At 39.9% G+C, this 13,739-nt stretch overlaps 1 protein-coding gene across 1 annotated transcript; it reads right to left on the reverse strand.

Moving 5' to 3' along the window:
• Window positions 1-1,523: 1,523 nt before the first annotated feature.
• LOC122563104 (pepsin A-like) lies at window positions 1,524-9,749 on the reverse strand. Its single transcript, XM_043716534.2, has 9 exons — window positions 9,622-9,749; window positions 9,363-9,525; window positions 7,205-7,322; window positions 5,860-5,978; window positions 4,948-5,147; window positions 3,699-3,818; window positions 3,290-3,434; window positions 2,382-2,480; window positions 1,524-2,229 (listed from the first exon to the last, which is right to left on the reverse strand). Exons 1-9 carry the CDS (start codon window positions 9,738-9,740, stop codon window positions 2,083-2,085), a joined length of 1,230 nt encoding a protein of 409 aa, XP_043572469.2. The 5' UTR covers window positions 9,741-9,749; the 3' UTR covers window positions 1,524-2,082.
• Window positions 9,750-13,739: the final 3,990 nt, after the last annotated feature.

Genomic DNA, 13,739 nt, shown 5'->3' on the forward strand with positions numbered 1-13,739 from the left:
GGATGTGGAGGCACTGGAACGGGTGCAGAGGAGGTTTACCAGGATGTTGCCTGGTATGGAAGGAAGATCGTATGAGGAAAGACTGAGACACTTGGGGCTGTTTTCATTAGAGAAAAGAAGGTTTAGGGGTGACTTGATTGAGGTGTACAAGATGATTAGGGGGTTAGATAGGGTTGACAGTGTGAACCTTTTCCCGCGTATGGAGTCGGGTATTACAAGGGGGCATAGATTTAAATTAAGGGGGGGTAGATATAGGACTGAAGTTAGGGGTAGGTTCTTCACTCAGCGAGTCGTAAGTTCATGGAATGCCCTGCCAGTAGCAGTGGTGGACTCTCCCTCTTTATGGGCATTTAAGCGGGCATTGGATAGGTATATGGAGGATAGTGGGTTAGTATAGGTTAGGTGGGCTTGGATCGGCGCAACATCGAGGGCCAAAGGGCCTGTACTGCGCTGTATTCTTCTATGTTCTATGTTCTATGTTCTAATGACAGGATGCTTATGTTTGTGTTGGAGTCTAAAACTAAGAGACACAGTTTCAGAATAAGCGATCCCCAATTAAAATGGAGGAGAAGAGGAATTTATTCAGTTGAAGACTCATTTATCTTTGGATTTCTCTACCTCACAGACCAATGGAACCTGGATCATTTAATATATTCAAGGCGATGGTTATGATTGAACAGGCAGGAACGAGTTGTTGAGGCCACAAACAGATCAGTCATGAATGGGAGTGCAGGTGAGGGAGGCTGAACAGCCTAGTCCTGTTTCTATTTCTTTTCTTTTTGTTAACTGACATCGTTCGCACTGAAAACCACATTTTGTAAGCATGGAGTATTATTTCCAGAGAAGAGCACAAGAAAAGTGGCAGATTTTTAATAAAATCGTATTAAAATTTTCATTCTGATATTTATGATTCTTCCTCAGCAGAATGAGCATATCCAGATTTGTATTTTGTGTTCTTGGTATTGATTTAAATGTCAGCTGTATTTGTGTAAGTTAATTCGCTGCAGGACTGCATTGCTATCATTTCTCCAATCCGATTGGCTGATCTATCTGCCACTTTTCTCCCGTATCTTTGGAGGTCACAGATTCTCAATACGGAATCTCAAGTTGAAACTAACATTGAAAAAACAAGAAATCTACATCTAGACCTCAGCAAATTTATGTTGCTAACCTTCGTTCAGGGCACAAGACACTGCTGACCTGACATTGATGGCCATCTTAGACTAACTTAACCAGAGTTCATTAATACTCAATTTGAATTGGAAAGTATATCCACATCATGAATCAACTGGAACTTATAGTAAAATTATTTTAAGGCACAAATAGAGTTAAAACCGGATTTCATCAGATCTTATCAAACTTTATGAGAATATTAATTAATACTCATGTGTTCTACAAATCTCTACCTGTATTTGATAAACAGTGAAATAAATCAATAATTCTATGGAACAATTTAAATGTGAAATAAATCAGGCTTCCACTCACAGAGACATATAAGGAATAAAAGACTGAAAATTGGAAAATTGCATTTCATGATTTTATTATATTATATAGTTTTAGAAGCTATTGTAATGACAAGATTCCAGAGAATAGAGCAGGCAGCTGTGTGGTGTTAGGATCACATTTACACCAACTCAGATTTCGCTGCAGACAACATCCACCTTCAACAGAAACATGCACATCTCTGGAGAGTATCACAGCTCCAAGAGTTTATCACAGCGAGTGTCAGAACCAAGAAAGAACCAAATAAAAGTGCTACACAATCAAAGTGTGGGAATAGTGAGACTGTCTCTATGTTCTCATTTCAAATCCAGATCCAGTGTCCTTAGTCTGTTTCTTTAAAAACCCACCCTGACAAGGGATTTATTCACATTCATTTGTTGTAAGTTAATGTGGAGCACTGCTGAGCACAGTCCCCAGCCTATTGCCAATGGTATATCTTTATTCGTAGTCATTCAAAAGATGAAGAATTTACTGTGAAGCCATGTGACAACTGCAGTGCTGGAGAACGATGTGATCACTGCACGTCAGCCCAGAAATACCAATCAGGGTGTGTTTTTAATGAGAATGTAAACGAAGGAATTAAGCAGCTTTAGCCAAGCCCACACGGTTGTTCCCCACGTCGAAAATGGAATAATATTCCCCAATGAAAATATCTCCCAGAATCCAGAGGCTTCCACCAGTAACACCAAATCCACTCATGCAGCTTCTTTGGTTGTTGTAAGTGCTCTGTAAGGAAAACAAGCACAGTTAACACTGGCTCATATCATCATCACCTTTAGCTATTATTAGTCTTGTACATTTATCCCCAAAAGTATATTCCATAAACATTTTGAAATTATAAATGTATTCTAGCACAATAATGCTGTCCAAAAGCATACCTGCAAAGTGTAGGCTTGTGGAGGAAGGGGGAAGTCGACTCCATTGATTGTGAAGACCACATTGGGCATGTTGTACAGATTGTTACAGTTTATGGTGTCCTGCAAGGAAACAGAGACAGTATTCAGTCACTGTGTAGGTGTAGAAATATACAACTTAGAATTTGTGGCACAGTAACTTAAATTAATAATGACTAAACATACCAGAATATACCAGAAATTGGAATATACCAGAAGGCTAATAGAAAATGTTTATGCAGCAGTGGTCCCCAAGATGTAATTAATTTCCAATTTGCATCACAACACTAAAGTATTTCTAAATATTTGTAATTATCTTGATCTTAAGGTGTTATGTGGGTTATATATTAAGCACTTTTTTCTTAGAAGCATGGAAACATAGAAAATAGGTGCAGTACAAGGCCATTCGGCCCTTCAAGCCTGTAGCATCATTCAATATGAGCATGGCTCATCGTGCAATTTCAGGATTCCACACCTGCTTTCTCTCCATACACCTTGTTCTTCTAACACAGTGCCTTATTTCAGCACAATACTTTGTCTGAATAAATAAGTTTAAGCATGTAAAGAGCCTTCACTTTCATCTTTTTTTGAAATACTGATGCATTTCCCAATATTTCTGCTGCAGTGACAGTGGCCTCATATTTGTTAAAATTAATTTAATGTAACCCTGCGCCTGTAGTACTGTCCGCCCCCTTTCCCGACCTCCCTCAAAAGGCTGAGGGGATCTCTCCAGAGCAAATTATATGCAGGATTTTGCGTCATTTTTACAAATCAACTATTTTCACTTTGCGAAAACTCAAATGATCAGCTACAGGCTGCATGATGAATGAATTTGTGATGCGCACATCTTGGTAGTACTATGCCATGATCAATATTGTAAATGCCATCTCTACCTGGCCATAGTAATCTGGAGTTGCTCCAATGTACTGCTGAATGGTGTTGATGGGTGTGCTGGGACCAACAAGGAGAGAAGTGCCAGTGTCAACAATGGCTGGACAACCTCCACTGCAGGCCACAACCTGCCCATTGATTGTCACCCTGAGGGAGAGAAATGAATGAACAGTTAGCCAAAAAAAGACTAATTAGGCCAGTTGAACAATTAAAACCAACTTGAGTTTCTTAGTTGGATGAGATATTCATTATATCCACCACAAAGGTTGATTTTGTAACTTAAAAACAAGTCAATTATTTTATTGTTCTTTGTCTTTTAGTTTATAAATTTCAATACCATTTGGTAGAATCACTCTCGAGGATTTCAGTGCAAAGTATCGATCCTAGTTGTGGATGGGGGTAATCCCTTACCGGTCAATGAGGATTTGCCAGTAGGCCTCACGAGTGACGGGAACCCAGTGAATTTGACCTGTGTAGTGACTTGAGTCAATTCCACCAAACACAATTTCACTTCCAGATGCACCGTCCTGTCTGTAAAACACAGGAGAATCATAAACATGCTGAGAGGTGAAGAAATAACATCATTAGCATCAACCTATTTCTGGTTTAGAGATTTATTAATACCCACTAGATATTGTACCTAAATCACTGAATACCAAATGAGCTTCAAAAATAAATTGATTGCAATACAGCCACAGATACTATCCATTTGAATATTATTTGTTTGCATTGAGAAATTACTGACTGAAGTACATACAGCCCTGAACAACATGGGCCTTGGTGAAAAATCTAGGAGAAGGACAAAAGAAATCTAGTGAGACTCCCTCAGTTTTAGGAAAACCGCATTGGATTTTCTGACAGCATTTGGGGAAATGACACTCTCATTAAGGAGTGGTGAGATGCAAATTAGCATGAATTATTGCTTGTTATCACTATCAACAAATCCCATGCCATTAATATCCATCTTCCCAGTCGACCATTCACATGTTCTAAACTGCACAGCCTCTGGAAAAGAGATGACAGTTTTACCCCTGTCAAGCCCCACCTGAATTTTCTATATTTTAGTCTCATTATTATGTTTTATCCTTTTAAGATATACAGAAATGGTACTTGAGTTTTGAAGTGCGCAAGGTAAGCTTTATTTCCAAAGTTTCTAAAGTCATTGGTGTAACAACCTGACTTAGTTCACCCCTTTTCTCTCTCTATGTGACTGTACCCAGGCTTAATGATATGCACACAGGGAGCAGTCAAAAGAAAAGTATGAGCAAACAGCAAAAAAATTGAATGCTGTGGCGAACATTTGCTGTGCTATGTCCAAAGCAAATGTTGTTGCAGTCTTCCAGGTATGGAAAACAATAACATACTTAAGTATTGACTGTCACAATGTACTAAGTTTTACATTGAATTTGAGTCCATGATGTTCTGACACAGAGACAAGAGCTTTCACAACTCAAGATTAACTTTTTGCTTTGAAACTGTCAAGGGTCTGAATGTACTACATCTGCCCTATGTTCCTATGAAAGAAAAACATGCAGTTATAGAGTCATAGAGATGTACAGCATAGAAACAGATCCTTCGGTCTGACCCGTCCATGCCGACCAGGTGTCCCAATATTCAGCGAAATATACCACGGTAAGAAAAACAGGTGAGGCGTATTAACCTGGTCAGGTAGACAGAAAAGAGAGGCTCATCCACCAGATGCTGAGACATTAAGTTCTCAAATACAGTTGTCGCTCCTGATGCTGCAAGAGATGGGTAGCCCATGCCCAGAATTCCATCAAACTTCACGTAGGAAAAGAAGCCACCGGGTTCACTAGTGCTGAGACCAAATTCTTGATTGCGGATATTGATGTTTGAAATCTAGAAAGATATGGTCAAGTGAGAACACCTGAGGAACTCAGCAAAGCATTATCTTGTGAATTATACATTCCCCATAAATTGCTCACACTTAGCAAATAGGTTTCTCAATCCTCTTAAAGACAATGCTGAGAACAAATGAGATAGAGGGACAATTAAATTTTTTTCACACAACCCTGGAGCATGGATACATTTCAGAAAAGGAACGAGGAGGAGATTTATGCTCTTCAAATGTATGAGGAGCCTGCATTTGTTCAACATTTACAAGATTCTTCAGGCTGCGTGGACAGGAGTGGGGACTGTTAAGACTCTCAGCAAACTGTGATGATGATATGACCTTAAGAGGCATATTTTGTCCTGGTTGTCTTTTTATGAAGAGAGGTTGAGACAGAGGTACCAATCAGTCTGCTTCAAGCCAATAAATAGCTTGTGAGGCCTTGGGATGTTGTTTTTACAGTTGGAACAATAGAAGCACCCTGAATGAGTGGGATCAAGCTCCCATTGAACGAAGTTTTTTAGGTTAGCTTTCCGTAGCTGTTGGGGTTGGGAAAGCTGCTATATTTCTCTCCCTCTCTGTTTGTTGCAGCTAAAAGTTGGAGTTCTCTTTCTGCTGTTAGAATTGCATGTGAGACAATCTATTTTACTGAACTTGCTTTTGTCATTAAACTAAAATGATCAATGTTACATCATTTGATGCAGTTTACAATTGACTTACTCTGACAGTGTCATATCCCAATATTCCATTCATGGCGCCGGTACCATACTGGATAGATACACCCTGGTTGTTGGAATGATATGTTGAAGATGCACTGGGATTGAATCTGTGATGCATTGCTGTAATGGACCAGACATGTAATGAAATTAATAAGAAATATTTGAACATTTAGTCTAATGTAGGAAGAAAGATTTGTGCTAAAAATAATCTATTATGTTACATTTTAAAAATGTTTATGTTTTTACAAGCATTCCTTTACCCTGATATGTGTTTGCCTGGTTGCTTTTTCTTTGAAGGGAGATCCTGAAATTGTGAGGAGGCTCAGAAATCCTGAAAGATACTGTGTCTTCGTGTATGAGGGGAAGTTTTGAGTTGGACAAGTGGTTGTGTATATGTGTCCATGTGCACATTTGCAAAGGGAAATACTTCTTGCTGACCCAGGGAGGCCTTCATGGAAAATTTAATGCAAGTGTAAAAGATTATTGCACTGTGACAGTTTAGTTCAGCAACCTTGTAGATTTTTATCAAATGGAAGGAGTTATTTTTGCACAGCAAATAGTAATGACCTGGTGCTTGTTACCAATGAGTATGGTGGAAATAATCATAGCCAATGATTTTGAAAGGAAATTGTTTAGGCATTTGAAGCAAACCAAGCAGCGTGCTACAGTAACAGAATGGTGCATGTCCCTGTATGGATTGTTCTGCAGAGACCAACATGGATTCAATAAATTGAACAATCCTCTTCTGTGCAGTAATGATCTATATTCCTCTGTGTCTCTAGAACACAGGGCAATAATGACCCGATTCCTCTGTGTCTCTAACACACAGTGTTGTGAAGAATGCACTGTCATTGTACTGTTGTTTTACAGTTGCCCTCAGGCATACTGGGAGGCTTTTCAGGCTGAGAAACAGCTTGTGTTGCCATGTTACCAGTCTCAAGTGGAGCCAGCATTCCTGAGTAAGTCAAAACCAAGGCCGAAAGGTATATCATCTGAGCAATACTGTGCCACAAAACATCCAACCAAGGAATGCAAGCTGGAAACTACTTCATACCAATGATAAGTATTTTTCTGTAAATTCATCTCATGATTCATCTCAATTCTCGAGGAAAGTACAGCATCATTGTTAAACCACTAAGAAATTGAACCTCTGTAAAAAATTTCTCCCAAGAAAGATAGCCAAGAAAAGTTCCCCTGTTTCATCCAATCATCTGAGGACAATGTTCAACTTTAACTATTGTAGAAATATATTATTCTTTTTCAATCTTCATCACAGGACTGAATTTTAAAAGAAACAAAAAATCACAAATGGAAACACGTTTAAACGGATGAAAACATTTACTCACTGCATGACTGTTCAGAGCAGTAAACTGAAGGGACCCAGAGGTTGGATGAGCCAGTGTCAAAGATGACGGTGAAACTCTGTGGTGGATTCCCAATGCTGATTGCTCCATAGTATGACAACTGTCAGCAAGAACGAGAAGACCACAACTTATCAACTGGAAATATAGCTGAGCAACACATGTTATTGGGGTCATTATATACTGCACCTTTCAGAAAGTGTGCACCTTCTGAAATCACATGATTATTTGCTCTTCTGAATTCCTATGGTAACTCCAATCTAGCGGTACTAACATAGATGCCAGCATTGTTAATAGGCCAGCCAACAACACAAGCCAAGCTCATTAAGGGTATCCAGAAATATTGACCAATGGAGAGGAAACACCAAGTCAGCAGGTCCAACAGAAATCATCAGTAAGTTCTTACATTGAATCAGAAACTTCCATCAGTTTGATAGAATTCATGTTCTGAGCAGCAGTCACAATCAGAGAATGGTTACAGCATGACCAGTCATGACCTGCTGGCTCCCTGCAAGAGCAGCCCACTCCTCCTACACCCCCTATCTTATTCTTGTAACCTTGTATACATTCCCTATTCAGATCATTACCCTGTTTCCTTTTGAAAGCTGCAATTGAATTTATCTCATCCACCCTGTTAATCCGTGCACTGTAAACTCCTGCCAAACACTGTACAAGAAATATGTTTCCTCAGGCCCCCATTTGTTCTTTTTGCTAGAAGTCTTAATTCAGTGTCCACTGGTTCTTGACCTTTGGTCAATAGGAAGCTTCCTATCTGTCTACTTTACCCTGCTCTCTCATGATTTTGAAAGCCTCCTTTAAATCTATTTTTAGTCTTCTCTTTAAGCAGTCAAAAAGTGTGGCGCTGGAAAAACATTCCTGATGAAGACCTTATGCTCGAAATGTCGACTCTCTTGCTCTTCGGATGCTGCCTGACCTGCTGCGCTTTTCCAGAGTCACACTTAGTGACTCTGATCTCCAACATCTGCAGTCTTCACTTTCTCCTTCACTTTAAGCAGGACAAGCCCAAACTCTTCAATCTTTCCATGTTAATGAGGTTGCTTGCCCCTAGAACAGTTCACATAAATCTTTTCTGTATCTTCTTTGTTGCTTTCATATCGTTCCTGAATTGTGGTGCTTAGACTTGGGCACAATACTCCCATTCAGGCTGAATCAGTGCGTTTTAAATGATAGATTACTACTTTCTTGCTTTCATGATCTTTACCAATGTTTATGACGCTCATGTTCCCAAATGCCTCATTAACCAACCTGCCCTGCTAACTTCAACAATTTGTGCAGATATACACTCCTCTTTTGAATTGTGCCCTTTATGTAACTTTGTCTCTCTGTGTCCTTTCAAAATGTATCACTTCACTGTTCTCTGCACTAAATTTCATCTACTACATTTTTTCCTCACCCTGTAATTTGTCTCGGTCTTTGTGGTGTCAGCTACTAACTTTGTCACAGTTCACCATACTTTCACATTTTCTCTCACCTGCACGTTTTGAAATTTACCAGCGCTTTCATTAATTAAAATGTGCTAATACGAATCCCTGGAGAAGCATATGCCTTCCAGATGGTGAGGTTCCATGAATATACAGCATTTATTCTTCTAGATGCCAGTGTTCGTGGGTTCGTGCTATGAGATGGTACACACCGCTCTGCATTGGTGCTGGAAGGACTTAATGTTTATGGTTGTAGTGCCAATCAAATGGGCTGCTTTGTCCTGCATATTATTAAGCTCCTTGAGTGTAGTTGGAACAGCACTCACCGAGGCAACTGTATAACACTTTATCAAATGAGTTTGGGGAGTTCACACACCAAGACCACTTCAAAACCTGATCAACTTCGTGTTGCTACCTCATTAAAAAGACTTTGTTTTACAGATCCCTGTCAACTTTCGCTTATCAATCAACATTTCTTCAAGTGACATAGAACATCCAGCAACCACCCATTCTGAAACATCTGAACCCCAATAGTCCTGTACTGTATATAACAACAGGTTAAAGACTTACAGCATATTGTTAGAAAAAACACACTTTATCCTCTCAAATATTAAGGTTGTCTCACAACAAGCTCTTCAAACGTCAGAAGGTGCAACAGATTTAAGATGTAGGTTTTTGTCTTTGTTTAAAAAATGACTTACATCCAGGTAGTTAATCATTGGTTCCGTTGTATCCAGAGATTGGGTGCAGTAGGGCACTTGATATTTTGAGCAGAGATCATATGGATGTTTCATCAGGAATTCTTCCAGCAGCCCTTTCTCCTGGAGAACATCACGGGCAGATTTGCCCTTAATCAAAGGCATTCTGCCAAGAAAAAACAAAAGTTATAAATTTTGTCATGTCTTATTCTTCCTCACTGTCAGATTATCCGTTCTCTCTCGTCGTGTGACAATTTCTGACCTGATCACACATTCCGAGAGCTGGATACAAGCGAGGGCGACTAGTAGCCACTTCATGTTGCCAGTTGGTTGGTTCAGAGACTCGTCAGAATCTGAAGTGTTGTGTCTGAGCAGCAACATTTATACTGACTGTAATCAAACCTTTCCATTGTCACGAGGCCTCCAACACAATATATGAAGTAAATAATATTTAACTCATGACTGTTTTATCTCAAATTTAATCTCTCTTAGAAAGGCCATTCTTTCACTCAATTGATAACCAACAGGGAATATTTGGATTATCAACAAAACTATTAAATATTGTACAATTACTGTGTTATCACTGATAATGTAACCATAAATATATTTCAAATCAAAGCAAAGACAGTTGCATCAAAGCTGGAAAATTTTAATTTCACAAGTTCATCTGAAGATAAATTAACTGTTTTAATAGCTACTTATAACAATTAGCTTGTTAATCACTGCAGAAGGTGAAACATTTCTGATGCGGAATTTCCTGGGGTTGTCAGTTTTATTCACTTTAACTGAGAGGTTCAATTGATAACTTCAACTGCAAGGCTGATCCTGGTCTTTAATACATAACCTTGAGCCTACAGATAAAATGCCACATTCAAATATGGAGCTTTTGCCTGTTCAACCAAACTTAGTCCATAATGAGTCGTGATTCACTGAATATTGTACTGAATATTCATCTCCTCTGTCAAAACCACCAAAACAGACGTGATGTTCTTTTAACATATTCTTTAGATTTATGTGTCACTGGCAAGGCCAGTGTGTGCTGTCCATGTTTGTTATACAATATCATTGGGATAGTATACATAAAGTGCAGACTGTGATTTGGCTAGCAGCAAATAGCTGATTAGTTTGTGCAATTATGAACAGTCATCAGCTAGATGACAACTCTCTAATTGGTTTCTGGACAGCTGAACAGCTTGTGCGTGTGAACAAGGCAGGAAGGAGTCTTTGAATTTCTATAAGGGCAGGTCATGGGCGGCACGGTGGCCCAGTGGTTAGCACTGCTGCCTCACAGCGCCTGTAGACCCGGGTTCAATTCCCGACTCAGGCGACTGACTGTGTGGAGTTTGCACATTCTCCCCGTGTCTGCGTGGGTTTCCTCCGGGTGCTCCGGTTTCCTCCCACAGTCCAAAGATGTGCGGGTCAGGTGAATTGGCCATGCTAAATTGCCCGTAGTGATAGGTTAAAGGGGTAAAGGTAGGGGTATGGGTGGGTTGCGCTTCGGCGGGTCGGTGTGGACTTGTTGGGCCGAAGGGCCTGTTTCCACACTGTAAGTAATCTAGTCATGTCTCCCCGGTAGCAAAAATGCCCAAAACTTAAAGAAAGCCAATTATTTTTTTTCCACCAGTTGCTATAAGCTCTCACCTTTAACCAGTGGCTGAGAGACTTTGTAATTGGTATACCAATCACCCTGTGCCTCTTGTGGATAAGTACAAGATTCCAGAGAAAGGAGATCAAAAGCAAGAAGACATTGGCAAGCAAAACTTAATAGAACTGTGAACTAGTCTTTTTTTCCGTCAGATTTTTGTTTTGTATGTATGTGTAGGGTTTTAAAAGAGGATTAGAGTTTTAACCAGTAGCACCATATGTTGATAGTTCAAAGCTATTTACTTGAGCTTAGAGTAACAAATTGTAGTCCTTGTTATGTGCAGGAAACTGCTCAGTATTTCTGTTAACTTGATTCCAACAGTCAATCAGAAGGAGGACTCTGTGTGTTTTGATTAAATCATTATCTTTTGTGCTGATCTGGGAAGCAGTGAGATTTGAGCATCAGCGAATTATCCCAAGTGTGTTGTAACAATGCATATTTAAAAACATTGTCGGTACTTATCAGTTCACTGATTTCACCTGTTGTATTGCAATCAATTTCAGCATGATCCAACCTACAAACAAAAAACATGAAATTCTACTTCTGTTTATTATTCACTTGATTCTGAGTAATGTTGTATCTCTGGCCACTGCAAAAGGGCCTAACATGGTAGATAGATTGTTTCAATTTTCCAAAATTTCCTAGATCCTGGCAAGGTCCAATCAGGTCGGAAAACAAAATGAATATTTGTTCTATTTGTGTTCTATTTGTGAAAGGAAGGAAATTGAAAGCAGAATACTACAGGCCAATTAGCTTAACATCTGTCATAAAGAATAAGCAGGAGTTTATTATCAAGCTGGTTGTTTCAGAGCACTTGGAACTTCTGAATGCTTTCGGGGTCAACATGGCTTTGTGAAAGCAAAATCATGTCTGTCTAATTATTTGTTCTTTTAGGAAGTAACAGCCAACTTCAATAAAGGATATCCAGTGGCTTATTGTACCTAGATTTGCAAAAGGCATTTAACAAGGTGCTACATCAAATGTTACCACACAAAATGAGTAAGTGTGGTATAAAGGGCTAATATATAAGCACGGGTAAAGATTGGTTGGTGAATAGGAGGCAAATGGTGGGAAGAAATTTGTCACTTTTCCCGTTGGCAAGATTCGATGCATGTTGTGTATCAGGAATTGTAGTTTAGCCCTTAGTTATTTACAATCCATATCAACGAAGTGGATGGAACAACGAAATGGAAGGGTGCGAAACTAGCTGATGATATAGATCTACAGGCAACTAGGAAGGTAAGCTGCAACGAGGAGAAAAAGAGTCAGGAAAGGAATATAAACAGGTTAAGTATGCAGTCAAAACATTGGCGGTAGATAATAATGAGGGAAAATGTGAACTCGTCTGCTGAGTATTGGAGAATAGAGAAGCAGCATATATTTCAAAAAGAGAGAAATTGCAGATCTCTGCAGTATTGAGGGAATTGAGTGTCCCAGTACCTGAATCATATATGTTGGGACACGGTCATAGAGTCATATAGTATGGAAACAGACCATTTGGGACAACCAGTCCATGCCAACCATTTTCCCAAACTAAACTAGTCCCACCTACCTGTGTTTGGCCCACATCCCTCCCAACCGTTCCTATCCAGCTTATCCAGATGTTTTTTAAACATTGTGACTGCACCTGCATCCACCCCTTCCTCTGGCAGCACACTCCACACACTAACCACACTCTGTGTAAAAACATTGCCCCTCATGTCCTTTTTAAATCTTTCTCCTCTCACCTTAACATTATGCCCCTAGTTTTGAACTCCTCCCACCTTAGGGAAAAGACCTTTGCTATTCATCTGATCTATGTACTCATGACTTCATAAACCTCGATAAGGCCACTCCTCAGCCTCTGACACTCCAGTGAAAAACGTCCCAGCCAATCCAGACTATTTTTATAACTCAAACCCTCCACTACCTGTGACATAAATTTCAAAGAATTATGCATCTGAAGTCTCTCTGTTCTTCATACTACCCAGGGCCCTGCCATTAATTGTATAAGTTTTGCCCTTACTTGTTTTACCAAAATGCAGTCATATTTATCCAAATTAAACTCCATCTGCCACTCCTCAGCTCATTGACTCATTGTTCAATATCTCTTGGCAATCTTAGGTAACCTTCTTCACTAGCCACAATACTACCAACCTTATTGTCATCCGCAAACTTATTAACTTATTAACCGTGCCTTCTATATTCTCATCAAAATCTTATACATAAATGACAAGCAAAAGTGGTCCCACTATTGATCCCTATGGAACACCACCAGTCACAGGCCTCCAGTCCAAAACAAACCCTCCACAACTACCCTCTGTCTCCTACCGTAAAGAGTCATAGAGTCATAGAGATGTACAGCATGGAAACAGATCCTTCTGTCCAACCTGTCCATGCCGACCAGATATCCCAACCCAATCTAGTCCCACCTGCCAGCACCCGGCCCATATCCCTCCAAACTCTTCCTATTCATATACCCATCCAGATGCCTTTTAAATGTTGCAATTGTACCAGCCTCCACCACTTCCTCTGGCAGCTCATTCCATACACGTACCACCCTCTGTGAGAAAAAGCTGCCCCATAGGTCTCTTTTATATCTGTCCCCTCTCACCCTAAACCTATGCCCTCTAGTTCTGGACCCCCCCCCACACTACTTATCCTATCCATGCCCCTCATGATTTTGTAAACCTCTATAAGGTCACTCCTCAGCCTCTGAAGCTCCAGGGAAAAACAGCCCCAGCCTGTTCAGCCTC

Source organism: Chiloscyllium plagiosum, unplaced genomic scaffold (genome assembly GCF_037043375.1).
Source record: "Chiloscyllium plagiosum isolate Xiang-an unplaced genomic scaffold, Cpla_swu_hap1 HiC_scaffold_26, whole genome shotgun sequence".
Classification (NCBI taxonomy): Eukaryota; Metazoa; Chordata; class Chondrichthyes; order Orectolobiformes; family Hemiscylliidae; genus Chiloscyllium; species Chiloscyllium plagiosum.

What these genes read in the sequence shown, in the direction of transcription:
- LOC122563104 (XM_043716534.2), bottom strand. Translation starts at nt 9,740, where the DNA reads ATGTTGCTGCTCAGACACAACACTTCAGATTCTGACGAGTCTCTGAAC. An exon ending in TTTTCTGTCTACCTGACCAG is followed by an intron (nt 3,819 to 4,947) that starts GTTAATACGCCT and finishes TGTGTTTTACAG; the next exon opens with ACAGGACGGTGCATCTGGAA. An exon ending in CTCCAGATTACTATGGCCAG is followed by an intron (nt 2,481 to 3,289) that starts GTAGAGATGGCA and finishes GTTTCCTTGCAG; the next exon opens with GACACCATAAACTGTAACAA.